The sequence below is a fragment of the Bos mutus genome, chromosome 8 (genome assembly GCF_027580195.1).
Source record: "Bos mutus isolate GX-2022 chromosome 8, NWIPB_WYAK_1.1, whole genome shotgun sequence".
Taxonomy (NCBI): domain Eukaryota; kingdom Metazoa; phylum Chordata; class Mammalia; order Artiodactyla; family Bovidae; genus Bos; species Bos mutus.
Window position 1 is genome coordinate 36,803,245 of NC_091624.1, and position 26,799 is coordinate 36,830,043.

Below are 26,799 nucleotides of genomic sequence, written 5' to 3' on the forward strand. Positions count from 1 at the left end.
GGGGGTGAGGGGGAGCAAGGGAGGGCTGCGAGGGCGTTTACGTAACTGCCTCTGGGAGCCCGCCCCGACCTGCCAAACCCCAGTGTGGGACTATGTGTGATTGAGAGCGTGTGTGACTCTGCGTGTGTGCCGCGTGGTGTGACTGAGTACATGGTTGTGTGGGTAACTGTGTCTGTGTGTGGTGCGGTGTGTAAGTGTGTGATTCCAGGAGTTCGGTCCTTAAGACCTCTAACTCCCAGCCCCAGGCAGGGGTCCCGGACTCCCAGTGTGCCATAGTGAGGTTCAATATACACATTTCACTCTTTGAGACTAGGTATGTAACATGATGGGCTTCCCAGGTGGCGCTAGTGGTAAAGAACCCATCATCAGCCAATGCAGGAGACATCAGAGACCTGGGTTCAATCCCTGGGTCAGGAAGATCCGCTGCAGAAGGGCATGCAACCCACTCCAGTATTCTTGTCTGGAGAATCCAATGGACAGAGGATCCTAATGGGCTACAGTCCTCAAGGTTGCAAAGAGTTGGACACGACTGAGTGACTTAGCACGCATGCACATGTGATTTTAAATAAGGTGTGTCCAGCATTTGGAGGTAAGACAGTCTGGGTGTGTATTTGTGATTTTGGGTATCCAGGAATGTGCCTCAAGGTGGACCTTTCTGATGTTATAACAGGTTAGAAATAAGCACCATTTCCTGAAGGAGCACTGGAAAAGGTAGATGGGGTGGGGGCTCTTTTTCCCTGAGGACAAAGGAATGGGAAAGGATCCTTGTCACCCAAAGGTTTGGCATGTGGGTGGGAGGTGGTCCAAGTGTAGGTCAGGATGGAGGAGGGTGGAGCCAAAAGTCTTTCATGGTAGCTATAAAACTCTGAGGAGTTTTACAGAGTCAGGGAGAACCCCCACCTCCAATTTCCCAAGGCCTTCCAGAATGCTCAAATCTGTAATCCCTGTCTCTTGCAGAGCACTAGGGCTTTGAACTGGGGACGTTATTTCCTGCTGACCCATAGGAGAGGCAGATGGTGAAGATGGCGTGGGGTTGGGGGAGGGGGTCAGCAAAGTGGGAGGTGGCTTAAGGATAAGTGGGCATGAAAGAGAAGGGAACTGATGCAGAGCTGGGGCTACCGGGGATAGGGACGCCTATTAAGGCCGGAGAGGAGACAGGGCCAGCTCCTGCAAGGGATTTGAAGAGCCACCGACGAGGCTCGGCTTTGCCGCCAGGGAGATGGGGTAAAGGAGGGCTCAACACGGAGGCTTAGAAAGCTCAAAAGCTCGTTTGCAGACAGGACACTGGAGCCAGCACGAGCAGAAAAGCACGAGTAATCTGTTGCCCCAGCTGAGACGCAAGGAGAATCTCTTCTGGACCAGGCGGCAGGGGCAGGAAGGAGAGAGGGGCCGCACCCTCGTTGCTCGGTTAGGAGGACGCTGCTGCCTCTTTGCGGGAGCTGCGGCTTGAGCGAGAACGCGCCTCCCGCACCGCCCGCCAGGTGTCGCTGCGGCCCTGGGGAAGCGGGCGCGGCCGCTGGGTACTGCGCCGCGAGAAGCTGCAGATAGACCGACGGTGGAATCCGTTCCGACGTGCGCCTCTGGTCCTCGCTAATCCTCGGAAACAGCGATTTACCCGGCTGCCGGACACCGGTTACCCCGCCCGGACCCTGCCCCGGCACCCGCGGGCTTGGGCACGACCTATGGCACCCCCAGTGCCCCTAGGTGGGGAGGGCACGTTGGTCCGGGGCGGATCTCCCCTCCGATCTCAACCTGGCAGACAGCTGCTGAGTCCAGGACACGGGAAGATCTGGAGGTCAAGTCAGCCCACCAAGAACCCCGCAGATCTCGACTCCAGACTGCGCCTCGAGGGGAGGGGCGCCCCCCGCCTCAGCACCCAACCTCTCCCAGGCCTAGTTTCGGAGCAGAAGGAGAGGCAATTCCTGACACCCCCAACAGCCGCCCCCCTCACCCCCAGATTCTGCCGCACCGTCTCCACTCCTTCCCGGTGCCCACCACCCTGTCTCCGCCTGTGGCCTGGGTACTTGTAGGCTCCTGACCCAGAGAGGCCAGATAGAAGACACCTACTGTGGGTGGGCGTGAGCTGATTTCGGCTGGAAGCCACTATTTCTCCGTGTGTCCCTAAGCCCCAGCTGGCCCTCTCTGAGCCCCAGCCCCGGCTGACCCCTGCTGGTTGCACTGATGGGATCCTGCGGCCACGGAAATAAAAGTGAAAGGCCCGGGCAGTGGCGGGAAGGTTTTTTCCTCTGCAATGGGAGTCCCTGAGGCATTTGTTGGGAAAAGGGCCCGGGCGCTCTGGGCAGCCTACTAGGGAAGGGTGTGAGGAAGTAGCGAGATACTTCCTTCCCCCTCTCCCCGCCCGCAAACCTCGCGCAGCTCCCTGGAGGGGCCAGGCAGCTGGGATTATGGGTCAAAGGTCAGGTGAAAAATCCAAGGGGTGGGGATGGGGGTGGGCCACTCGTTCTCCGCCCCCTGGCATTCACCCTTTCTGTTGCGCTCTCCTGTGGCCTCAGAAGTAGTCGGGTTGTCTAACTTGAATTCCTCCCTGTAAGAGCCAGACCCCAGGCCCCGGGGCGCGTGAAGTTAGCACACCAGCTCGCGAGAGGCCCAGGCTGCGAAAGGGAAGCTCGAGGGGTGAACCTCCAGCGCCCAACTCTGGCACTCGCGCTCTGGCACTGCCGACCCGGGCAAAAAGGGCGCATTCTCCCTACATCCTGCATCCCAGTGGCGGTCACTCCCCAGGCCGCGTGTCCGGGGATGGGTTAAGTGAGGGTGAAGAAGGAGAGGGGAGAGGGGTAGTTGTGGTGTATCACCGGAGACTTGATGGGAAGCGAGGGCCTGGGTTTTCAGCCTGGTCTGCTTCGGGTCATGCGAGCAAATAGCCCCATTCCTTCGGTGTGAGGGGTGTAAGTGTCTAAGACTGGGAGAGGGGGTGTCGTTGCTGGGGGCGGTAGGAGATCTGGGAGGGGCGGAGGCGGCTGGCCTCTCTGGCCCAAAGTAGGGCCTGCTCCAGCTCTTCTCAAAGAGATGCTGGCGGGAGAACCCTGAGAGTTGGCCCCGGCTGTGCCAGGGTGTCCGTCCGAGGCACTAAGGGCTCGAAGGTGCGGGAGTGTGAGCCGCGGAGACCTGGCCAAGGCTGAGTGAGCGAGGGAGTGTGAATGAGCGACCCTGGGGAATTGGATGCGCGCCCAGCGGCCCTGGGGGATCCGGCGGAGTGGGTGTGGGTGTGGGTGCGCGCGCGTTTCTCAGACCCGCGGTCCGGGCTGCGCGTGAAGCACGGGGACTACAGCCGTCTGGAGGGCGTTCCCGAGAGAGGGTGAAGGCGAGGGGGCCACGCGTGCCACTGCGGGCGAGTGTGCCCGCGGGGGGAGGGTGGGAGCCAGCCTGAGTGAGGGGGAGTGGGGGCTCACAGGCCTGCTGAGGATGACTGTGCCCGCGCGTGCCAGGAGAGGGAGCGTGCCACGGCGGGGGCGCGCGGGGGCCGTGGTCGGGAGGGGGTCGCGGCGCGCGGCCGCGGAGGCGCGGGGAGACAAGGAGGGAGGGGGAGGGGAGCGAGGGCGCGCGCGGCCGGGCGGGCGCCCGCGGTCACATGGGCGAGGGAAGGAGGGAGGGAGCGCGCGAGGGAGGGAGGAGGATGGGGGGGGTTAAAGCCGCCGAGCGCCGAGGAGCCGGTGCAGAGCGGGCGGCGGCGGCAGCGGAGGCAGCGGCTCCAGCCGGCGCAGCGCGGGGCTCGGCGGCGGGATCCGGCGGCGGTGCTAGCTCCGCGCTCCCTGCCTCTCTCCCTGCCGGGGGCGGTCGAAGAGCTAGGCGCGGAGCCCCGGCGGTCCGAGGGCGCGGTGAGTACCTCGCGCAGAGCGCGCGCGGCCGGACCCTCAAACATTCGGGTTGACCGACAGATCCGCGGCCCTCGTGCGCGCGGGAAGAGAGAGGGGACGTGCATGGGCCCGAGACTGGGGTGGGGGGGACAGGAAAGTTCACGGGAAACTTTGCCCGTAAACTCGGGGGCGGGGGCGCAGGAGAAACAGCCCCCCACGTCCGGGCGCGCCGGGGGTTGGGCGTGGTGGTGGTGGGGCGGACAGTCGGCCGGCGGGAGGTGGCAGAGATCGATTGCCCTAGCACCGGGTTCTCCCTCACCTCTCAGCGTGGCGCGCAGGGTCTGGGAAAATTCCGGAGCTGGGGGGTCGTAGTGACCCCCGCGCGCCCAGAGGCGGCTTCCTTCTCCAGCAGAAATCTGGACTTGAAAGCGCCCAGGGGTGTGAACGGACGGTTGCGCGTCCGCCTGTAAATGGGTGTCCATGTGAATCCGCTTGTGTGTGTGTGTGTGTGTGTGTGTGTGTGTGTGTGTGTGTCGGCGCGAGCCTGCCTGTGGTTTCCTCGTGAGTCCGCCTGGATGTATCTCCGTTTAGTGGGTCTCCTCCAGAATCTCTTTGTAAGTGCTCCCGTGTTGTGTGTCCGTGTGAGTCCGCCTGCGGTGTATCCCCGCCTCTTTGTGAGTCTGCCGGTGTGTGTCTTCCCCTAGTGTGGCTCTGCTGGAGCCGGCCTGGGTGTCCCTGTGCTGCTCGGAGTAGTGTAGCGCCCGGTGCGTGGGGGCTGGGCCGCGGGGAGGTCACCAGACGGACAGCTCTCCTCCTCAGCTCCGAGCCTCTCCTCTCCCGAGCCTCTCTTCCAGCGCTAGATCTCGCGCTCGTCCGCTCCCTTGGCCCCCTCCCCCCCGTCAGTAGCTTCAGGCGGGCAGGACTATTTTCACGCCTTGTTGAAAATTCAGGATTTTCTGTCTCTTTCCGTCTAGTCTCTCTCTTTTGAGAAGCGTCTGTGTGGCTGGCAGTGTTGTGTCTGCAACACTGGGTGTGTGTGTGCATGCCGCTGGAGAAGTGTGTCTGCAACACTATTTGCTTTGCCTGTAGTACTTGATGTAATTGTGTCCGTGTCACTGGGGGTATTCCTGTGGCTGTAATCACGGAGGAGGTGGGTGTATGAAATGCTGGGTGTGTTTGTGCATCTGTAAATGCTGTTTGTCGGGGGGTCTGAAACACTGAGTGCATTTTTGTGTGTCTAACTCTGGGTATGATTGTGTACCAATGCATATGTGGGGATGATGGAGCTTGAACAATTAGATGTTTCTATGGCTGTATAGCTAGCCAGAGCTTGGTGGGTGGAGGGGACTGTGTCTCCATAAATTCTGCATACCTGCTCCACTGCCAAAATCCACATAGATCCTCTGGGCTGGTTCTTAGGGCTCCTGGTCGGGATTGGTGACATGCAGCCCAGGTTCACAGTCCATCACGGTTAATACTCCAACTGGGACCCTGAGCCTTATGTGAAAAGTAGGAGTTTAGAGTTCACATGCAAGACTTCTAGAGGCTCTGGAATTTATAGTCAGCTTCATACTGGGACACTTAAACTCATATGGACTCACACTCAATTACCATTTGGACAATGGACTTCCACTCAGATTCACTTATATTCTGGTCATATCCAGTGATACATTTCAGTCCTGGAGTTTACACTCAGACTCACATTGGGACTCTAGGCTCACACTTAGATTCACATTTCTGTCCTGAGGCTCATAGGCTAATACTGAGACCTAGTGCCCATGCTGAGAACTCCCTGAGGTCCTAGGGCTCACACTGGGACTCACACTGACACCCTGGAGCTTTCTCAGATTCACACATTCTGGGGCTCACACCCAGACTTACCTGGGGAACCAGGAGTTCATTTGAGCTCAAGGACTCACATAAGACATTGGGGTTCATACATGCATGCTCACATCTTGGAGTTCACACTCAGATTCACACTAGGACACGCAAGATACTCACTTCCATCCTGGGATCACTTAGGGACCCATACTTATAAAGGGACCCCAGTGCTCATACTCAGACTCACGTGGGGAACCTTAGCTAACACTCAGAAAGCCCCGAAGACCAGGGGCTCACATGAACACTAGGACTCTTGCCTGTACTGACTTGTTTGGGAATCCTGGGGCTCACAGTTAGACTCCCATTTCAGCCCTGGGGCTTATAGTCACATGCACAGTGAGACCAGCATTCACACTCAAACCTAAACTTCCATCTTGGTGTTCACACTCAGACTGACATCCCTGGTAGTTAATTAAACTTGCTTCCATCCTGGGGCTTAGATTCAGAGTCACACTAGGGCCCCAGTGCTCACACTCAGACTGGTGCTTGCACCTTGAGGCTTTCATATTCACATGGAAACCCTGGGATTCACACTTAGAATCACACCAAGTTAGCTTTCCATTCTGGGACACTCAAACCCACATTAGGATTATGTTCACACTCCCAGGGGAACTTAGAACTCACGGTTCAACTCACCCATGCTTTCACTGGTTTATGGTATGTCTCAGGGCAGCTGGGGACGGGAACAGAGACTATTACAAGATCTGTGTTCTCCAGAGGTGGGGAGTGGAAGAGATATGTGTTTGGTCACGTCCATTACTTGGGTTGTGGGCTGGTGGAGAGTGGTGGGAAACACCCAGTTAAACCTTTCTGCCTGTTCTTCCAGAGGAGACTAGTCTCTCAATCACTCTCAGGACAGCCGAGTGTCTTTTTGGTTCAGGGGTGACATGTACCCTTAGGGTTCCCTATGAGCCATGTACGTGCACATCTTTGTTCAATAGTTTTGGGTACCCCTCCTGTGATAGAGAGGGTCAGGTATGGGGAAGTAAGACTCATGTCTTCCCAAGACATCTCCCCCATCCCAGTTATCCTTCAGATGGGAGCAGCGTGAAGGTTGACTTGAGGGGGATAGACATCTGGCTTCTTTGACCTCTCCTAGATGGCGAATCTCTGATTTTGGAGATGGTAGCCCCAGATCTGTGGTGAGAAGGTGGCTGGAGGAGAAGACTGGAGTAGAACGCACCCTCTTCTCTCTCCTTTTCCCTGGCTGGAACGGGGTTGGGCCACATTTTGTTATATCTCCCAGTGTCTCCTGGAATGCCTGAGTCCTTATCCTGTCTCCAGCATCTGCCTGGGGTTCTCCCCTCTGGCTCCCAAAAGAGCAGTAGCTCTGCGGGGGTGGGATGGGGTGGCAATTGGGTCAGGTTGCAATCAGTCTTAGGACTCCACCTGCCTTGAAGACACTGCTCGGGGCTTTACACTCTTCTTTTTGTGGAGGCCAGTGCACCAGCACCCCACGAAGTAGGGATCTGGCTCTCAGGCTCAGATGGCTAGGCTGTAACTGCTCCTCGTCCCAGAGCGGGACACGTGCTCTCCAGCCCCCCTATGGGGGTGGAGGGCTTGAAGGCAAGGCGCCCTGCTCTACCCCCCCATGGTGAGTTGAAGTGTAAATGAATCGGAAACAGATGGAGCCTATTTTCTTTGAAATGCAGATGGATTGGGGGGGGGACCATGTGTGCCCGGTTGGGAGGGGGGGTCCCAGAGAACTAGGAGGCTGAGAAGAGAGCTGACCCCTCCTCCAGACCCGCCAAGGGATTGGGGGTGTGTGTGGGGAATACCTCAGCTGTGTAAACTCCAGTGGCCCTGGGTGACCACACCCACCCCAGACCCTAGCTTCCTGTGGGGAGGGGCTGGGGAGGCTGTGGTCCCAGTGGGCTGAGGGCACTGAGGTCATCGCCCCTCTTTACCTCTGCAGAGGGCAAAGAGGGCCCCCAAAGCATAGAGCCATGCTGGGTTGGGGGTCACCAGAGCCAAGGAGGTGAGAGGAGGAGCTGGGCAAATGTGGGGAAGAGCTGGACCCTACAGCCGTGGGGAACCAGCTCCTCAAAGCTGGGGCTGGAACACCAGTCTATTAATAGACTAGGGTGGTGACTCCTGGGCGGTCCAAGGGCCCGTCCTGGGGTTCAGGAATGGACTGAAGCATCCTTAGTCCTGAGGGAGGTCAGAATGCCCCACTGTACACTGCCTCTACTTCTTTACAGTGCTCAGCAAGGCTGCAGAGTAACTAACTGCCTGTGAAATCTGGGACTTAGGGGCAGGGGTCCACGAGTCTCAGCCCCCACCGACCCTGCCTCTGCTATAAACAAGGTACACAGTGGGAGGCCAGTGTTGAGTAAACAATCTTTCTCTCCAACCAGACTGAGTGGTGTTGGTGGGCAGGACCATGTCCCTAATTCCCTGGCCGGCAGGGATTAGGTGCTCAAGAAATGTTAACGAATGAACACTGAGTGGGACAGACTGTGGGGAGAGGGGACTCTCCGGGGTTTGTGGCTTGAGACTCAACAGCCTCTGTGGCATAACCCTGTTTTTTGGTTTGAACCACCCCTAAGTGATTTGCAGGCAAGATTAAAGGAAGGACTTCCCTGTATTCAAGGAAGGAGTGCAAAGGATGGGCAGCTTCTTCCTTGAAAAGGTCTGTGGCAGAGGTCAGAGCTCACTTCTGTCCTCTCCCCAGCTTCAAGATTTTTCAGAAGATGGGAAAATCCTTTTCTCCCCCGTGTGGTGGTGAACATGTCCCTTGCTTTCTCTAAGTCTGGGTTTCTTGGACTCTAGCTAAAGCAGTGGACCCCAGGTCTGAGCCTTTGAGGCTGGGCTTCCCTGGTGGCTCAGCTGGTAAAGAATCTGCCTGCAATGCAGGAGAAGTGGGTTTGATCCCTGAGTTGGGACGATCCCCTGGAGAAGGGAACGGCTACCCAACTCCAGTATTCTGGCCTGGAAAATTCCATGGACGTTATAGTCCTTGGGGTCGCAAAGAGTCGGACACGACTGAGCAACTTTTACTTCACTTCTGAGGTTTAGCTGCTGTGGGCACCATAGACTGTCTGTATTGGTTATTAATGTCTGTCTGAGAACACAGAGTTCAGATCCTAAAAATACCCTGTGCAGCCAGAGCCTCAGAGGTGCTGGGGTAGCAGTGGCTGCATCTTGATGGGTTAGGCACAGAGGCAGGAGAGAGAGAGAGAATGCGGAGAAACTGAGGCAGGCAGCATGGGCCGGGAGTTGCACAGGAGACAGAGCCTTCCTTTGTAGGGAACAAAGGTTTCTAAAAGAGTGGTGCCAGTTAGTCACATGATGGCAACATTTAGGGTAATCTGTTATCTTGCACCACCAAGAATTTCCTTCTCAGAGAGCTTGGAGATACAACTGATAACAGACATAAAAATCAAGTAGTCAGTGGTAACCATTTCAAGTCCAGCTTCAGAATGTTCCAAAATGGTGTGTGACCAAGGAAAATGTCTTTCCCAGGTAGCCTTTTCTGAGCCGCTGCCTCTATCCCTTCTCCTAGAGCTCTTCCTTGCAGCCCAAGTGCCAGTGAGTTTCTTCCACACCCTGTGCTATACGTCCCCACCTCACTTCTGACCCCCAGGCCTCTGTGGAGCCCCTCTCCCCAGGAGAAGGGGACTCACAGTGGTCCCCGAAAGGTAAGATGAGCCCAGCCTCTGAGGACAGATGTCATGTGACCTTGGCCCATGAGCTGACCTTTCTGGGCCCCTCCGTGAAATCGTGGGATGGGGGCTGGGCCCTGGCCCAGGCCCTGAGAGAACGCGGTTTTGGCACCCATCCAGGTCCCTGACGTCAATGACTCTCCAAATAATGGAATCAATATTGGGGGGGTGGGGTGGGCAAGCGTGAACCAGGCCCCAGCGATTAGAAACAGATCAGCACAAACCCACAGCTGACTCTGATAGAGCTGCCTTGGAGAGCTAGGGTGGGGGGCCTGGGAGGAGGTGGACTTGAGGGGGCTCAGGAATGGAGGCAGGCACTGGGTGTCCAAAGCGTGGGAGTACACAAGTGGGCAGAGACTCTGGCGCTGCTGGGGTGGGAATGATGAGGTTGGGGGGGCTGTCCTGGTCCCTTCCTCCTTTGAGCCTGTGGGGTTCTGAGACTGAGGTAACTTGGTGAATGGAGACTTCTTTCAGCCAGTCAGTGATCAAGAGTTCATCTCTCTGCATCCCAGACCTGGGCCCCTCAGCCATATTAGGGCTCAGAGGTTATACCAGGGGAACAGAGGAGCTGGGGGAGGGTTCTGAGTGAGATCTAAACGGCATGACCTTTTTTTTAGAGGCATGGGGCATTAATCCAACATAGAGAAATGGGTATTCCCCTTCAGATTGGGAGTCTGGCCTCCTTGCCCAGCTCATGTCTCTCAGCCCTCTATAAGGCAGCAGGTGAGGATGGAGGGGGCCCTGGGGTCTATAGGGGGCTGGCCTGGAGGCAGCTGACAAAAACAGGAAGAAGGGCTGGGGGGAGTGGCTGTAATTATAGGGCATTTATTATTAATCAGATGAAACTGCTAGAAGCAGCTGGTGTAATGTGTGTAGTTATACAGACTCTGCATGCCCCCAACACAGGCACACTCGAATGCATACTCACCTACACATTCACTTATACATGAGTCCTGTTTTGCTTTCAGAGTTTTCTTTTCCTCAAGGTTGGATGACTCTCTATTAGTCTGCCTGTGTATGTCAGTGTGTACCTGTCTGCTTTTTCATGTCAGCCTGTATCCTCCTCTCCCTCTGTTGTCTCCTTTCCCCACCATCTCTGTCATCGCTCAGCCCCGTGTGTCTGTCTTCCTGTCTGTCTCCGTCTCTGTGGGCCTGTCGGTGTGTCTGTATCTCTTACCACCAGTCTGCTTGTCCCTAACACCTTGTTTGAGTTTCCAGCCATCTTTCCCTGGTTGGTGGTACCTCTGCCTCTCCAGGCAGTCAGATGACATGGAATTCCTTTCTCATGCGTATGTGTTTAGGCACCTTATCGTGCCTTTGGCAGACGCAGCTGGGACCTGTTGTGGTGGGAAATGGAGCAGTTGGACCCTGAGAATCTTCCAAGGTCTTGTAGAAGTCGAGGGCTCTGTTCAAGTAACTGGAGTCCTAGAAGCAACAATGACTTTCAGAATAGCTTTCTTCAGCACCAGTCATGTGATGTTGGGGAGGGAAAGGTGCTTTTGTTCTCTGAGCCTCAGTTTTCTCATCTGCAAAATGGGACCAGGATTGCCTTCAAAGGTTGTTTCGGTGATATGGTGCAAAACTGTATGTTAGGTCTTTATCATTGTGTTTGGCTTATCAAGGGCCCTGAGCAAGTGTTAGCTGCTCCCGTTATTATTGGGAAAGGCACTGTGCTGGCAGGGGAGAGATCTGCAGAGGCAAGTAGAAGGGCACTAGTAGAAGGGCTCCAGAATAAGATTTGCACTCAAATCTCTGCTTTGAGATTTGAGTTGATCGGCTGTGTGATCTTGGGCAAGTTAACCTCCCGGAATCTGTTTTTTCAGCTGTCAAATGGGAATAATAATAGAACCTACCTCATGGAGAAGTCATGAAGATTAAATGAGATCATGTATATAAAGTGCCTAACACAGTTCCTGGCACATAACAGATGCTCAATAAATCATAGTGGTGATGAGGAGAAGACAGTATGATGGTGTGTGTTTCTGCCTGCTGGGGGCCATGTGTCCCTGTGTGAGTGTGCATGGGAGGATGTGTGTGACATGGAGGTACTTGTGTCTGTGAACCGGTTGTGTGGGGATTTCAGATGGTCTGTGGGTCTGCATCTATGTGTGGTGTCAGGCCGCTGGTTTCTGGCCTCTCCTTGTCCCTGCGGTTCAGAACCTAAAGTCTGCAAAGGGTGCTTCAGGGAGTCTGGACCACTCCCAGCTCTTTCTCCTCTGGACACTGACCTGCTGCCTGCCTCAGTCTCCCCTTCTCACAGTGGGGCTGTGAGCGTGAAATGAGCTCTGAGTTTGACTAAGGTCTGCGGCTCCTCTGTGGCCTCTGATTTGTGCCCTTTGCCCTTCTAGAACCCAGCCTTGTCACATCATCCCGCCCCCTTGGTTTCAGAAGTCTCCGGAAGAGCCTGGTCTGGAGGAAGAGGAGGACATTGATGTGCTCGGTGTGCAGCGGTTGGTGAAGAGGTATGTGCTGGGGGCCTGGGGGAGGCAGGTCAGTTTCAGGGCATCTGGCAGGTGCCATGGGGGCCGTAGGTCTGGGGATGTGAGTGAAGGAGGGTCTGAGATCCCTTCCTGTTCTTCCCCTATCCTTCCTCCTGAGGCTTTTCATGCCCCCATGACAGGCCTATAAAGGGGAGGAGACTTACCCACCATCACACAGGCAAGGGCAAAGCCAGGTCAGAAAACTGAGTTCTGCACTGCTGAGACTGAATCCCGGATATGGGAGCATGTTTCTGTCTCATTGTCAGGCTTCTTCTCTGCCCAAAGCATCTTTCTGGTTTAATTGGTGGGGAGCCGCTGAGCTTGGAGGAGATGGGATGGAGGGTCAGAAAGTCCAAAATCTTCTGAGGCCAGCCTTGGGGTTGGGCCTGACTCTCCCTGCCTTTCATTCAGGCCAGGCAAGGCCCCTGGATTGGCAGCCCCAGGGTGGGGGTGCTCAAGAAATCGAGGCACTGGAGCGGAACGGAAGGGCCTATTGTCGAAAACCCGCCAGAGGCCCACAAAGGCCGCAGGGCTTTTCATCTCAGCTCCCAAACAGACTGGCCATTTTCCCGGCCTGGAAGTGGGGTGGGGGTGGGGGGCTGACCCTTCAGAACTAGCAGTGGGGTGTTGTTGAGGGTGGGGTCCAAGCCGAGTGTATCCCAGGCTGACAACATCATGGCCATAAAAGGGACTTAAAATGGAGCTGGGGTTCTGAAGAGTAGAAAAGGGACTTTAGAAGGCTGGAGAGGGTTATGCTTCAGTCTCCCGGTTCCCAGAGGACCTGAAGACTTGGAGTGGGGTGTCTATCAGAAGTTCAGATTGGCACAACAGTGAGGGGAACACCTGGGAGGAGCTTGGTGGCCGGTTGGGAAACTGAGCTGTTGAGCTGTGCTAATCACCCCCGACACACTGGGGACACCTTAGGGAGCCGGAACTGGGGTCGGAGAACAGAAGGCTAGCGGTCAGGCAAGAGAATGGGCTCCATGGAGCAGGAGGGACTGAGGCCAGACAGCAGGAAGGACTTTCTGCCAATGAACAGTAGCTCAGATGCCCTGACCCTGTCCCTGGGGATCCCTGAGGAGCACAGAGAGCAGGGGAGCTGGAGAACACCCCCGGGGGGGAAAGGCTGAGGCGGCTTCTGTGGGGGCAGAGGAGGAGGCTGTGAGGGAGGACTTGGCAGTTCTGTCCACCCTCCTCCAGCAGCACCTTCAGCACCGCTTTAAAAACAGCTTTTTAATTTAACAAAGTGGATGAAAAACTGTTTTTGGAAATAAAAGATATCTGCTGTCTCCCAGGCTAGCACTCAGCCCTTGCAGAGAACCTCTCTCTCGGTTTCTCCTTGCTGTTGGTGGCTCCTTTCCTCTCTCTGCGTCTGTCTCTCTCTCTTTTTTGTTTGTTTCTGCTCTGCAGCCCCCCAGCTTCCCCTTGGCCTCCCATCACCGTCCCCCACCCTCCCATTCAGCCTCTGCGGGAGTGTCATCCTCAGCCTCTTATTTCCGTGTCTGCATCTCCTTCTGTCTCTCTGCTCCCAGTCTCTCTGTTCCGGGCTTGTCTCTCTCTCTTCTGATTCGTCTCTGTCTCCCAGCCTGTCTCAATCTCTGTCTCCCTTCCCCCGCTCCTTTCTCCCCCAACCCCTGCTCTAAATGGGTCTATTTAAAACACCCGACGCTGCCAAGTCAGAAAAGCGTCTCCTGATAAAGCGCATTAGGCGGAGGGAGGGAGGAGGGGGAGGGAGGCGGCGGGCGGATGGATTGATCCGAGCCCGTAACCCCATTAATCAGGCATCGTGGATCCCCCTCCCTCCCCCAGCTTCGGCCCCTTCAGAGCTAAAAGCCCCTTAAATATTTATCACCCCTCCCCCATGGGGGCGATGGGAGAGCTGTGTGGCCGTCGGTGTGAGCATCCCCAGCCTCCTGGTCTCCCCCCACCATCCCGTGGGGGTGTGTGTGTGTGTGTGTATACACACGTGTGCATGTGCTCCTGTGTGCATGCATGGGTGTGCACACACCTGACAAGCCCAGGGCCCAACTGCCATCTTGTTCTCCCCAAACCACTGGAGTGGGCTGTTCCCTGAGCAGCCTCTGGGGACCTTAGGTGTCTGGCCTGGCTTCTGCCCCTCCTGAAGGGTTGGGCATACAGAGTAGGGGGACCCTGGGGTCCACTGGGGGTCCTCGTGCCCCTCAAAGTGCAGGACTGGAGGACTGGCTGGCATTGAACTGTCATCCTCAGGAGGGAGGGAGGTGAGCTGTGGTTCAATGTCCAGATTCCCCCAAATTTCCAACGCAGGTCACTCGGAGAGTTGGGGACTCCAGCTTCTAAGAGTGCACAAGGTCCGTAGGAAGGCTAGTGGAAGTTCCCTCTTTCTCCTCAGAGGGCAGAAGTAGACCTGGGGTGGAATGGGGGCTTTCCCTGACCTCAGACAGGCAGGAAGGCACACTGGACCGGGAGGGGGCTCCCCGTCCCCCCTAGAGACTAGACTCTCTGGGGGTGATGTGGGACGGAGAGCCCTTCGCAGCAGAGGTCAGCCCTGAGTGAGACCGGCCGGGGCTGGTCCCAGTTGGCCTGAGAAGACTCGGCCCGGGCGGGGGAGGGGAGGCCGCGGCAGCCCCCAGGGGTGAGGAGGGGCGGGGGTGGCGGTGGGCCGGAGCCGGGAGGGTCCCTTCCCCCTCCCCTCCCCCTGCCTCGAGTGCCACATCTCCTCCTGACTCAGACAATTAGATTCAAAGGATGACCTCACTGCCTGCCGTCCCTCACTCGCTCCCTCCGCTCGCTCGGCTCGCTCGCCCGCCGCGCGCTCCTTCCTCCCCGCCTCCCGGCCCGCTAGCCGCCCAGCTCGCTCGCAACGGCTCGGCCCCCCGCCCGCCGGGACGCTCGGGGGTGGGGGGGACACGCCTGCTCCCCGGGCCGCCCGGGCCCAAGCCCCGAACCCCCGGGGGGCCCGATGCCCGCGGGCGGACGGGCGGACCCACGGAGTGCCGGAGGCACCGACGGGGCGCCTGCGCGGGGACCCAGGTCAGTGGCCGCGCGGCCGCGGGGCCGGAGAACTTGTCACCCCGCCCGCGCCGCCCGCCAGCCCGCCCCGGCGCTTCCCGCTCCTTTCTCGGCCCCCGCCCCCCGCGGCTGCTCGGCGCTCCCCCTGCCAAGCTGTCTCTCTCTCCTCTTCTTTTTCTCTCCCCCCAGCAGCCCCCCTCTGCCTCTGCAGCCGGTGGGAGGGACTGGGACTTCCTGAGGTCCCAGGGATGGGGCCGGGGCCCACTGGCTGCAGCCGGACCAGGCCTCCAGCAAGAGGAGGGGGTCTGGCCGTGTCCATTGGCCTGGGGGAGGGGACCACCACCGGGGTGGGAAGGGGGCTACTGAGAGAGAGGCCCCGGTTGTGGGGGTGACGTCCAGGCAGAGGGATGAGCTCCCAATATCTTTCTTTTCCTGCATCCTGTGGGCCTCTTGCTTGGCTTCGTTGGTCCCCACCTCTGAGCTAAATAACTTCGGTCCCTGCGGCCAGGTCTCCTTTGGCCCCCACAGCCTGTGTTCTTTGGAGCCTTGTCACCTAGTTTCCCTTAACCCGGCTGCCTGAATTCTTTTGTCACTTTCCTTAAGTCCCTGTCACCTGGCTTCCTGGGCTTTGCCTTGCTTGGTTTCCTTAGGCTCTGCCACCCGGTGTTCCCTCCCAGGCCTGGTCCGTGGGGCCCAAGCAGGCTCTCTTTAGGATGGGGCATCAGGGCTCACACTACACCTGGAGCAGCAAGTGGTGAGGACGTCAACAGCACTGACGATTGTTCCCGGGTTGGGGCCTGGCCAGCCCAGCCTGGATTCCTTTCTGCCTGGACAGCGACACAGCCTCTTCTCTTGTGATGGGGGGCGGGGCTGCAGGGTCCAAGGACGCTTTAGGATTCTTGTCCTGGTGGTTTGTTAAGGCAGCGCTGGCTTGGCCAGGGCTGTCCCCATTTCTCTTTGGGTCTGACAGTGATGACAGGGCCTTGGCAGGGGCTGGGGCTTGAGGTCAAGGTCTCATCTCCTTCCCCTTCCCCCACTTCCTGCAGCCAGGCCTGACATTCAGGTGCCCTGTAGACAGCTGTAGGCACAGAGAGGTTTCCGAGAGGCCTGGGCTCACACAGCAGGTAGCTAGGCTGGAGAAGAAGTGGTGAGGAGGAGAGGCGGGAGGGTCCTGGGGAGCAGGCTGGCTTCTGGGGCTTGCTGGCTCCTGCTGCTACCAGTGCCACCATCTCTTCGCCTGGGGGCTTCCTCACCACTCTACTCTGGCCAGGATCTCTCCTCATTCCTGAATGCTGGTGAAAGGGTGAGCAGAGAAAGGTGCCAAGTAGGGAATGGTGTTCTGCTTTCTCAATTTTTAGAAACTTTCCCTTTCTGTGTTAGGCCACCCTGAGCTTTATCTTCCCTTCCCCTAAGCACGGGCCTGGCAACCCAAGGTCCCAGCAGGGAGTGACTATTCTGGGTGTGTATGTGTGTGTTTCTCACTGCCGGGTGTAGAGGTGTGAGGGCTGAGGGTGAAGGGGGTGGGGTCTTTGGTCTCGGAGTTTCTGGAGGTGCTACGGTATCTGTGTGCAAGGGTGACTGTTCTGAGTGTGTGCTGGTATCCATATGTGAGGCCAGAACTGTTTTGATTGAGCATATGTGTGAGAGTCTGTGTGTGTGACTGTGACTGTGATTCTTGTGTGCAACGCACACCACTGTGTGCGAGGATGTGGTAGTGGGTGTCCACGTGGGAGGCCGTGATGAGTGGCGGTAATGGGAGAATACGATGCCAGTGTCTACGAGAGGGGTGCCTGGGTGTGTCTGTGAAGTTCTAGCTGTGTGGTGGAGATGGGGGGCTTTGGGGAGCTCTACGATGGTAGCGAGAGCCTGAGTGTGCATTCTGTCTTGGGGTGAAGCGAGCACCGGGTGTTGTCTGCCCCTGGATTGCGGGTGTGTGTGTGTGTGAGCGTGTGTGTGTGTGAGCGTGTGTGTGTGTGAGCATGTGTGCGCGCATACTCATGCCTGTGTTTACCCATCAGGAACAGATTGCTCTGGCTTCCCCACTGTGCGGAGGGGAGGAAGGGGGAGGAAGGATGGCTTGCTTTTGCCCAGCAGACCAGAAGCTTCCTCAGAAGTAGTGTGTGCAGTGTGCGTGCGTGGAGGGGGGTTGAGGAGAACAGCACACGTGGACAGTCGAAGTTTCTGTTCCCCCCACTCAACTCAGACTCTGTCCGAAAGACCATCTTCAGTTCTTTTTGTTACACATTGACGCTTCGCGCGCACTGCCCACCCCGCCTTGTGTGTGTGTGTGTGTGCACGCGCATGCACCCACATACACACAACGTTGCAAGTGTCAACCTCTGTGTATGTATTCGAGGTTGTGTCTGCACCGTAGTGGTGATGGGGCCCTGCGTGGGGGGTAGTGGGAGAGGCTGAGGCAAAGAGGTCTTTGTCCCAGCCCCCAAGCCTGGAGAGCGATTCTGTCCATCCTTCTGTCTCCACAGAGGGCTCTGCAGCCTCCTTCTGCCTCATCTGCTGTGAGTCTGCTGCAAGCCCCCCCTCCCCTGTCAGCTGAGGGAAGTCTTGGTCAGCCCCGTTGACCTGCCCATCCCCCGCCTTCCATGGAGGCCTTCCAGCTGTCTATAACCTCCTGCAGCGTCTGTTCCTCCATGAGGAGCCGCCTGGCTCCCCCTAGACCTAACCAGACTGGTGTGTGGCCCTCTTCTGCATGGAGAGATCCTCCTGATTCTCCTAGAAGCCAGGAGGGACTCTGGACTGGGGCTAGGGGGAGGGGGGTTAGCGCTTGCATCTTGGATGCTGTGAAGCTGTCCAGAGCCCATGTGCCCACGGGGAGGATATGAACTTCTCTGCCCCTTCCTGCTCCCCATTGGAGAGGCAGAGGGTTGGGTCAGATGACTTTTCAGGGAGCAAGCCTGGACCTTTCTAGAGGACTGTTCTTGTCCAGGCCTGCATACATGAGTGTGGACGAGCCAGCACCCAGGTCACCGGGCAGCACACAGGGCTCGCCTGGGGCTCCACGTGTGGGCCCGGCTGGTGTGATTTGGATGGGTATCTCTCTTGGACACCTCCCAGTGGCCCATCCAGACCCGGTACGGGAAGCGCGCAATACGCCAGCACACATGTGCAGCAGGGCACGCACATGCTGATCTCAGGGTCCCCACGGTGCAAGAGGTTGGGGGGTGGGGGGCGTGAGCACTCAAGAGTCCAAGCCGCTGCCAAAATCCATTGGAATCTTGTCCCCCCCCCCAGGCCCCCGTCTCCGGCTGTGGAGGTCACAATAGCAGGTGCGGATACCGCCCCCCCAATTCATTCATGTTGGGCTGCCTCCTTTTCCACAACCTCAGCCAGAGACTGGAGCTGGGGGACTGCTCCCACCCCCCGCCTCCCTCCTGGCCCCCTCCCACTGGTGCTCAGCTTCATCCTGCCCCACTTCTATGAGGGAGGAGTGGCGCTACGTTTGGGCAGTGTCCTTCCCCCAGAGCATGGGGGCTTGCCCCTGGAGTGTGTGGGGATGGGGTGGCATCGGAAGAGGAGATAAGGCTTGAACCCAGGCACAGCTTCTGGGTCCTGTGCCCCTTAAGGTGGGTGGGGGGCCGCTGAGAGGAGGGCTGGGTCTGGATTCAAAGAGAAAGAAAGAGACCAGAGACTCAGAGACAGGGAGAGACGCCATGGGGAGTGGGAGCCTGCCCCATGGCCAGCCAGCCCCAGCCCAGGAGCTGGCCCCTGACCTGGGCCCGCCCCCTCCCCCATGGGGGGCCTGCCGGGCCAGCTGCCAGGGGCCAGGCCTCCCTCCTTGGCCTCCCCCCCACCCCCGGCCTCTGGACTCCTCCGGCCTCTGCCCCCACCCTCACCGCCCACGCTGTCCAGGCTGCCTAGGCCTGGTGGGATCTGGGGGCCTTCTGGCCTCAGCCCCTCCTCCCGCTCCTGGAGCTTCCCGCCCGCCCAGACTGTCTCTCCTGGGCTCCCCCTCGGCCAGCGGGGGCCGAGCCTCCCTGCCCACCATGCCCTTGTCCCTATCTCTGCCCCTGCTCTGTCCCTCGTTTTCTCTCTCCGTCCCCAAGAGTAGGTGCCTCTCTTCCTCCCTTCACCCTAATTTCTCTGCAGGTCTGAGGCCTGTAGAGTTTCCCAGGCCTTTGAATCAGTGGGTTCTTTTGTCCCAGGTTCTTGCCTCATTCCCAGGATGTGTCCCCTAGGGCAACTGCAGGGCGAAGAGAAGGGGATGAGGCCCCAAGAGAGAGTGCCTTTCCCCTTTCCTGGAGGATTCCAGAGCCTGGGGTTGCTGAAGGGGACTGGAAGCCATGGAGATATCCCCATGGCCCCCGGGGTAGGCCAGATGCTCTCCATCAGAGAAACACTCCTGACCTCACCCCAGCCCCAGGCCAGTGACCTTCACTGGGTCTCAGTTTCTCAAAGGCACCACGTAGGCCCTCGCTGTTCATTCATTTTCCAGGCCAGACTGAGCCCACCTGACCCACACCAACCAACACCCTGAAGCCTAAAGCTCTGAACACACTACTGCACATCAGCACACACTCAGTCAGAGCTGGGCTCCAGGCATTGGTGCTCAGAACTCCCACCCTCACCCTGTATGTGGCAGGGATTCCTCAGGGTTGGGTTGATTAACTTAACCTGCCCTCTTTCTGCAGGATGAATAGGGGCTTTCTCAAATTCACACTTTCCTTTCTCAGGTTTTGCCTTCGGCTGGGCAGGGGGTGAGGGTCGGGGCTCAGGGTACCTGGGACCTTGCTGGGACCGGTGAGAGGGGTCTTGGGCCCTGGATCCTAAGCCAGAAACTTGGTAGTTGAGATCCCTGATCCGGAGCCTGTCACTCTGTCAGTGTAGTGGCTGGAGACTGTCAGCCTCCATGGTGTCAACATTTCTGCAGGCCGGTGTTAACTCTGCGTGACTGTCCATCTTACTGAGTCTGTCAGCCTCCCTGTATCACTGTGGATGTCACCGTCATTGTCAGCCTGAGTGAGTGGCAGTCTCGTTGCATCTTTGATACCAAGGTTACTGTCACTGTGACTGTGTCAGTGTCAACAGGTGTCGTCCCCCTGTTTGTTGGCGTCACTGGATGTGACTGTCACTCAGTGCATCGTTACCACTGTAGTGACTGTCTGTACCCGTGGGCATTGTCAGCTGTGCACCTGTGTCATTTTAGTGAATGTTGTTATTACTGTGTAGTGGTGTCCTTGTGTCGTCGTGGGACATGATGGTAAGTTGGGGGCCAGGATGGTCTCTTGATGAGTCACCTGTGTGTGTGTGTATGTGGCGACACTGGGCTTCTGTGTTGGGAGAGGTGCTGGGCTTCTGCTCACAAGGGGTTTGGGCTGCTGGGCACTTGGTAGTGGGGTGCCTTCTGCTCTCTCCTCACTGCTGGGTCTGGGGCTGGAGGCCAGGCTGGCCCTCTGGAAGGGTCTATGGAGCCTGGGCCAGTTCACATAGCCCTCATCTGGGGCTTTACAGCATTTATGCTCTAGATCTATCCCAGAGCCGTGGGTGTGGACTTGGAAAATTCCTGGGAAAGACGCTCTTTGCCCTGGGATGGGTGACCTGAGGTGAGCTAGGGCAGGGCAGAGGTGTAGCCTGGATGTCTCTGGCCTCAGCTTCCCTACCTGGGAATGGGTCCAGCTGGGACTCGGAGGGAAGAGGGAAGTCAAAGTGGCCTGGGACTTCCTGGGCCTGTAGGTGGGGTGGGGTTTCCAGCCACTCTTATCCCCTAGGGGCTAGGCTCTTGGCTTTATGGGCAGAAGCCCCCCAGCCCCCTGGAAGCCCTGCTTTTGTCTCAGATCTGCCAGTATGGCCGCACTGACAGCATCCTCCCCTTACACTGCCGGAGCTGAGTCGGCTTAGAGAGATGCTGTCAGTGGGCACAGAGACCCTGCTTGTGTCTTGTTTCTGTCGCTCTCTCCCGCTGCCCTTGGATCTCTGCTAGTATCGTGTGCTCCCTGTGTTTTGCTGTGTCTCTTCTTCCATTTCTCCCTGTGTTGGTCTTTTGTCGTCCCTCAGGGATTCGGCTCACAGCTTTCCCTCTCTGTTCCCCTCTCCCTGGGTGTCTCCCTTTTCCGGGTGCCCCCAACCGTGCAGCATCTGCTTGGTACCCCATCCCCCTGTCTCTGCAGCTCTCTCAGCAGCACCCGGCTCCCATGGCTGCAGCCTCTTTGGCCCAGGGCCCGGCCCTTACAGTAACTCATCGGGCTGATGGAGGCGACTTTGATGAAGAAGCCACCCCTCCCCCTGTGGGGACCCGCATGTGTGTGTGTGTGTTTGCTTGTATGCATTACACTCGTGCCAGGCCTTCTCCTCACCCACCACGCCCCTCCCAGCTGGGACCAGGAAGGAGCTGGAAGAAGAGGACCACCCTGTCTCTCTACTCCCATCCTGTCATCTAACCTCTGTCCCCTGTCTGCCCATCTGCCTCCCAGGCCCTGGGTCCTCTCCCATGTGCTGGGCAGCAGGTTGGCCCTGAGGTAGAGTTTCTTGCTGGCTGTGAGGAGAAAAGTGGATGGTGGAGATGTTAGGGGAGGGTCTGAGGGCTCCCTGCAAGGGTTGAAGGCGGAGGGAAGTTGTGGGGAGCGGGGGGAACCAGGTGGGCTTCCAGCCTCTTATCTGATTCTCACACCAGCTCTGAATTTAGAGCTGGCTCATCCTGGGTTCCTTTCTTGGCCCCACCACTTGCTGACTGTGTCCTTGGCCATTGTCTTAACCTCCTAAGCCTGAGGAGTAGCTGGAGAGGGGGGAGTGGCTGAGGGTCAGGAGCCAGGCCAAGTGGTAGCAAAGGCCTCAGGAGTTGCAGATGTGGGAGGGGTTGCCGAGGCCAGTCGGGGCCTAGAGAGGCGAGCCATGCCAGGGAGGGGCAGCCGGGGCTCCAGCAGCCACGGCTAGAGGAGCACCAGGTGCAGCGGGGAAGACTGGCCTGGGCAGGGGCAAGGGCAGCCGTGGGCAGGCAGGAGCCCTTCCCCAAAGGAGCCCCCAGAAGTCAGATTCTCTCCACTCCCCCACCCCCACACCGCTCCAGGCTGACACCCGCACTGCTCTAGCCCTCTCTGCAGTGTCTCTGGCTGTTTCTCTGGCAGCGTTTCTGACGGTGTCTCTGGCAGTGTGTCCGACTGTGTGTCTGAGTGTCCCTGGCAGTGTTCTGAGTGCTGTGGATACTTCCTGACTGAGCATCTGCTGCGTCTCTGGCCCTCTCTCCGGCTGTTTTTCTGGGTGTATGCCTGTTTGCGTCTATCAGTTTCTCTGGTATTTCTCTGCTTGTGTGTCAGGCAGTTTCTCTGGCAGGGTTTCTGACAGTGTCCCTGGCCTGTGTCGCTGATGGCTGCTTCTCTGACTGGGCTTCTTGCTCTTTCTCTGATATATCTGCCTGCATCTGGCTGAGTGTGGTACGGTGTTTCTGGTGGGTCCTTTGATTATGTGTTGGCTGTTCTCTGGCCATGTCCCTGGCTGGTTATCTGGTTGATCTACCTGTTTCTCTGGCTTGTGCCCCACACAGTCTCTCCAGCCTGTGTGTAGGCTCGCTCTTTGGGGCTCTGTCTCTTGTTGGGGGCAGAGTCTTTGCTGTGTGTCTGACTGTACCTCTGGTAGTGGCCCTGGTTGAGTGTCTGGGAGTGGTCTGTCTCTGGGTCTCTGCTTCTGTCTTGTTGACAGAACTTTGTCTCTCTTTAAGACTGGAGTGAGAGAGATTTGGAACCTCTTGGGCAGGAGATGGTTGTTTCCCTCTCCTTAGGTGTAGGTGTGTGCTGGGGTGGAGCAGTGTGAGGGCAGCTGGACCCATCCTAGAAGCAGGACAACACACTGAGGGGCCACTGGATCCATCCTGGCTTCCGGAAACACGTCCTGACTGTGCTGTGTGTACCCACGTGGGAGTGTGCAGACACATGTACATCTGCTGGACTGGGGCTCTCAGGCTCCTGGGCTGGAGGGCGATAGGCTGGGGTCCCTGACTGGAACGTATATCTGAAAATCCTTCATCCTTCTCATGGTCACTGGTGTCCACTAAAGCAGAAACCACATCTGACCGGCTCACAACGTACCACTGCCCTGATACCCTGCTGCTCTGAACTTCCCAGAGCCCTGCCGGGCAAGGCTCACCTGGGGGTGGAGGGGGGGCAGGTAGGGGTAACATGGTAGGGCAGATCCCAGAGTCTCCCCAGGAGCATGGCAGGGGCCTTCCGTTCAAGGCAGCTTGGAGATGTATAGACCTCCAATCAAGTTAAAGCATTACCCTTTCAGTTTGCAGTGTTTATAGCTAATTAGCTAACCTCACCAGTAAAGTTATTTTTTTTCTAGAAAAATGGCCCTAGCATTACCAGTGTTCTATAACTCATCTGCGGTTGACTACATCCTGCAGCCAGCTTCCTTATCGAACAACAAACCACTGTAGGTTGCCTTCTACCATCTCAGCAAACCTTTGCCTACAGATGCCAATAAGGTTATTTTCTGTTACTTGAAGAGGGTCCTGAGCTCCATTAAGAAGGGCGCTTGGGGTCAAGGTGCCCTGGCCCTAGGCCTGGGATTTCCCAGTCTTCCCTGAGAATGGGGTGGCGGTGGGGGGCTCCCCAGGCAGCTGCTGCCTGGGCTGATGCTACCCCTTTCCCCGCCGTCCACTTTTTTCCCAGCAGATGGCTGCTCCTGTCCCGTGGGCCTGCTGTGCCGTGCTCGCTGCTGCTGCTGCCGTGGTCTACGCCCAGAGACACAGTCCGCAGGGTGAGTGCTGGGCGGGTGGGGGGCGAGGGGCGCTCCAGAGCTGAGCAGGACCCTCTCTGGCATAACTGTATGCACCCACTCAAGAGCCACATACTGCCATGTGCTGGCATCATCACACATGAGCATGAGTTGTGTGACTCTGATACACGGGGTGACCCACTGACATTGTCCCAAAAGCACAACCCCCCAGTCACTGCTGGGTGGTTTCATGCTGATGGCATCTCTGGCTGAAGATTGTCCGATCCTCTTCCCACTAGGATACAGGGTACAGGTGGCTTAGATGGTAAAGAATCTGCCTCCCATGCAGGAGACCCGGGTTTGATCCCTGGGTCAGGAAGAGCCCCTGGAGAAAGGCATGGAAACCCATTCTGGTATTCTTACTTGGAGAATTCCATGGACGAGAGGAGCCTGGTGGGCTACAGTTCGTAGGGTCGCAAAGAGCTGGACACAACTGAGGAACTACATTGAGGGCAGCCAGGGGCAGGACCCTGTACAGTATCCGGTGAAGTGGGGTCCCTTCAGGTTTATGGGGGGTGCAGTGGGAGGCACTGGGAGAGACAGTGGGTAAGAATGCCCCTCGCTTATCCTAGAAGGAATACAGGGACAGGGATGGAGGCCCCAGAACACGCTGAGGGGATGGGCAGGATAAGTGGGAGAAGGCTCGCCCACCAGTGAGCTGGGATGGCTGGAGGGGCGGGGGGTGCCCAGGCGGGGCCATTGGTCGCCTCCTCCCCTTCCTGGACCACTTGTCCAGTGCAAGGTGTGTCCTCCTCACAGGAACACAAACACACAGAGCAGAGACGGGGGCACCCCTGCTGGGAAGGGTGACCATGTGACCCCTAGCCCGTCTGCATTTGAGGCAGCACTTCAGGTGGCCACATTAGCCCAAGTTCTGACCTCAAAACTCCTCGAATGAGGCTCCAAGTGTAGGGAGCTCCCCCCCTTAGTTGTGTCCTGCCCCCTACCTCAGCTGGCCCAGGTAGAAGCAGAGAAGGCGGGGCCCAGGCACATAGCCAGCCCGGATGACTGAGCTCCATGACCCTCAAGGCTGTGGGTTCACAGAGTTCAGTAGGTCAAGGCTCCCGTGGCCTCTTCCTTGTGAACCCAATGCTGAGGCCCAGAGAGATCCTGGCCTACCTCAGGGCTGCTCCCCAGTGGGTAGGGACTGAAGGGACCACCAGGCCAGCCCATCGAGCCCCACCTGCAGTCGGCATGCCAGGGGCTCCTGTATTGACCTGACCAGCCCAGGCCTGCCGGTGGCCTCTCCCAGTGGCCTGGCCCCTGCCCTGTGGGGGACGTAGGCTGCATCTTTGGGTGTGAGACTGTCCTTGTGCACTGGACTGTGTTCTTGTGTGGGTGAGGCTGTGTCCCTGTTTGAGTGCATTTCTCTGTGGTTATATCCTTGTGGGCTGTGCCCTGTGTCCTGTGTCCAACGTGGCCAGTATGTGACTGTGGCCTGTGAGCAGTTGTGTCCTTGTGGCTGAGACTTTCCACCATGCATGACTGTCTCTCTTTGTGTCTGCTTTCTGTGTTTGTGTCTCTGTGTGTGAGACCATGTGTCTGTGTGTAACTGTGCCTCTCGCTGACAGTGCCATTCCTCTACACGTATGTCATCATCACGTCCCTGCATGGGACGGTGTCCCAGTGTGGCCTTGACCTGTGGATGGTTGTCCTGTGTGTGTGTGCTCTTCTCATGGTGACGGTCCTCATCCTATATGTGTGGTGATGTGAAGTTGCTTAGGACACCCTGGGGACCGTTTCCGGCATGTGGTCCCCATGTGAGCCTGTGTGCACAGGTGTGAGGGAGCCGTCGGCTCTGTCCCTGTGCGTTCCCCGTGTCCATGACCTCATCCTGTCTCTGTCTCTTATCCTGGCTTCTAACAACCTTTTCACAGCTGATTCCTTCGGAGCATTTGTCACTGCGTCAGGGCCAAGAACCCCATCCTCCCCCTGCGGCTTGATTTAATTTCTGAAATGGACAGCACATCAGTAGGGGCACCCATGGGGCGGGGGGTGGGGGGAGCTGTCCAGAGACAAAGGGTTGAATCACGGCCATCTTTGGAGCTGTGGCGTGGCCATGTGTATCGCTGCTGTTGTGTCATTGTAGCAGTTGTGACGCCGTGAGGGTCGCCTCACGTTTTCCCCTGCCTCTGCGCTGTGGCCTGTGGTGGTCACCTGTCATTGCGTTGTCGTGTCTTTCCTCCTGCCCTGCCCTTCCATGGTTGGTTTGTCATTGTTGCCAGCTTGTGTGTTTCCATTTCCTTTGTGAGGCAGACAGGGTTGCCGCGTTCTATGTTACCGCTGCCATCACATCTGTTGTGCCGATGGTGGGTGTCCTTCTCTTGCTGCTGTTCCTGCCTGCCCCAATATTAGTGAGCCATGCTGGGGCCACATGAGTTCTGAGCCTCTGTTGGTCAGTGTTGCTGTAGTGCCCCGGGGACTGTAATGACCACGCCCCTCTCCCCCTGCTCTTCCTGACCCCCCGACGGTCAGTTTTCAGCCTCCTCCTAAGGCAGCTGGATGCAGAATCTCTGCTGGGGTGGGGGGCGGTGTGCAGAGAGAGGGGCTTGGCCTGCTTCCTGGAAGCTCCAGGTTTTTGGAAGGGAGGCTGGAGGGGGGCTCGGGGGCTAGGGCTGGTGGACTGGGGGGGGGCTCGATGGCTTGAGCCCTGGACCCTGGGCCTCTGGTCAGAGGGAGGCCCCCAGTCAATCTCTGCTCTAGCCTCACAGCTGCGGCCTCCAAGGTCCCCCCCAGCCGCCGCCCTTCCGCCTGTTCATCCTCTGTTCGGCTGGTCCCAGGCCCCACGGACGAGTGGTCAGGGCTGGCGGGGTTTCCTGCTTCCCTCTCCTTTGACAGGGACAGAGAGGCTCAGAGAGGGGCAGGACGGGGCCCTGCAGACACACAGGGATTGGCCTGGGGAGGGCCACAGAGGCAGCAACTGGGGACAGATGTTCCAGCCCAGAGAAAAGCAGGGCTGGGGAGGGGGTGTGAGGCAGGGGAAGGGGGCCTGGCAGCATAGGGGGATCCCTACCTCCTGCGGCCCCAGTGGTGTTAACAAGTCTAATTAAGAGGCCACTGGCCCAACTTAATTGGCTCGTTAACAGGAATTGCCTCTGAAAATCCCCCAACTCAGCAGGGTGGCTCTCTAGAGGGGAGACCCAGGGAGTGTTAACGAGGGATCCGGCAGCCCCCTCTCCCTCCACGCCCCCTTGCTCTGCCCCTCCCACCCTTACTGCACAGAACTTCAGGTCTGGGGAAGCA

At 57.9% G+C, this 26,799-nt stretch overlaps 1 protein-coding gene across 6 annotated transcripts in view; it reads left to right on the plus strand.

Annotated features, from left to right (window-relative positions):
* The first annotated feature begins 2,770 nt into the window (after window positions 1–2,770).
* The window catches only part of CNTFR (ciliary neurotrophic factor receptor), a 38,751-nt gene continuing 14,722 nt past the window's right edge, over window positions 2,771–26,799 (plus strand). The window contains exons 1-4 of one of the 6 annotated variants that reach the window (XM_070375439.1): window positions 3,697–3,836; window positions 11,710–11,823; window positions 23,122–23,263; window positions 23,454–23,538. In XM_070375439.1, the coding sequence (XP_070231540.1) occupies window positions 23,454–23,538 (85 nt within the window). In that variant the 5' untranslated portion in view covers window positions 3,697–3,836; window positions 11,710–11,823; window positions 23,122–23,263. Of the gene's footprint in view, window positions 2,907–3,082; window positions 3,102–3,696; window positions 3,837–11,709; window positions 11,824–23,121; window positions 23,264–23,450; window positions 23,539–26,799 lie in introns of those variants that run through there. The other 5 variants (XM_070375436.1, XM_070375437.1, XM_070375438.1 and 2 more) reach the window with 5 other exon arrangements.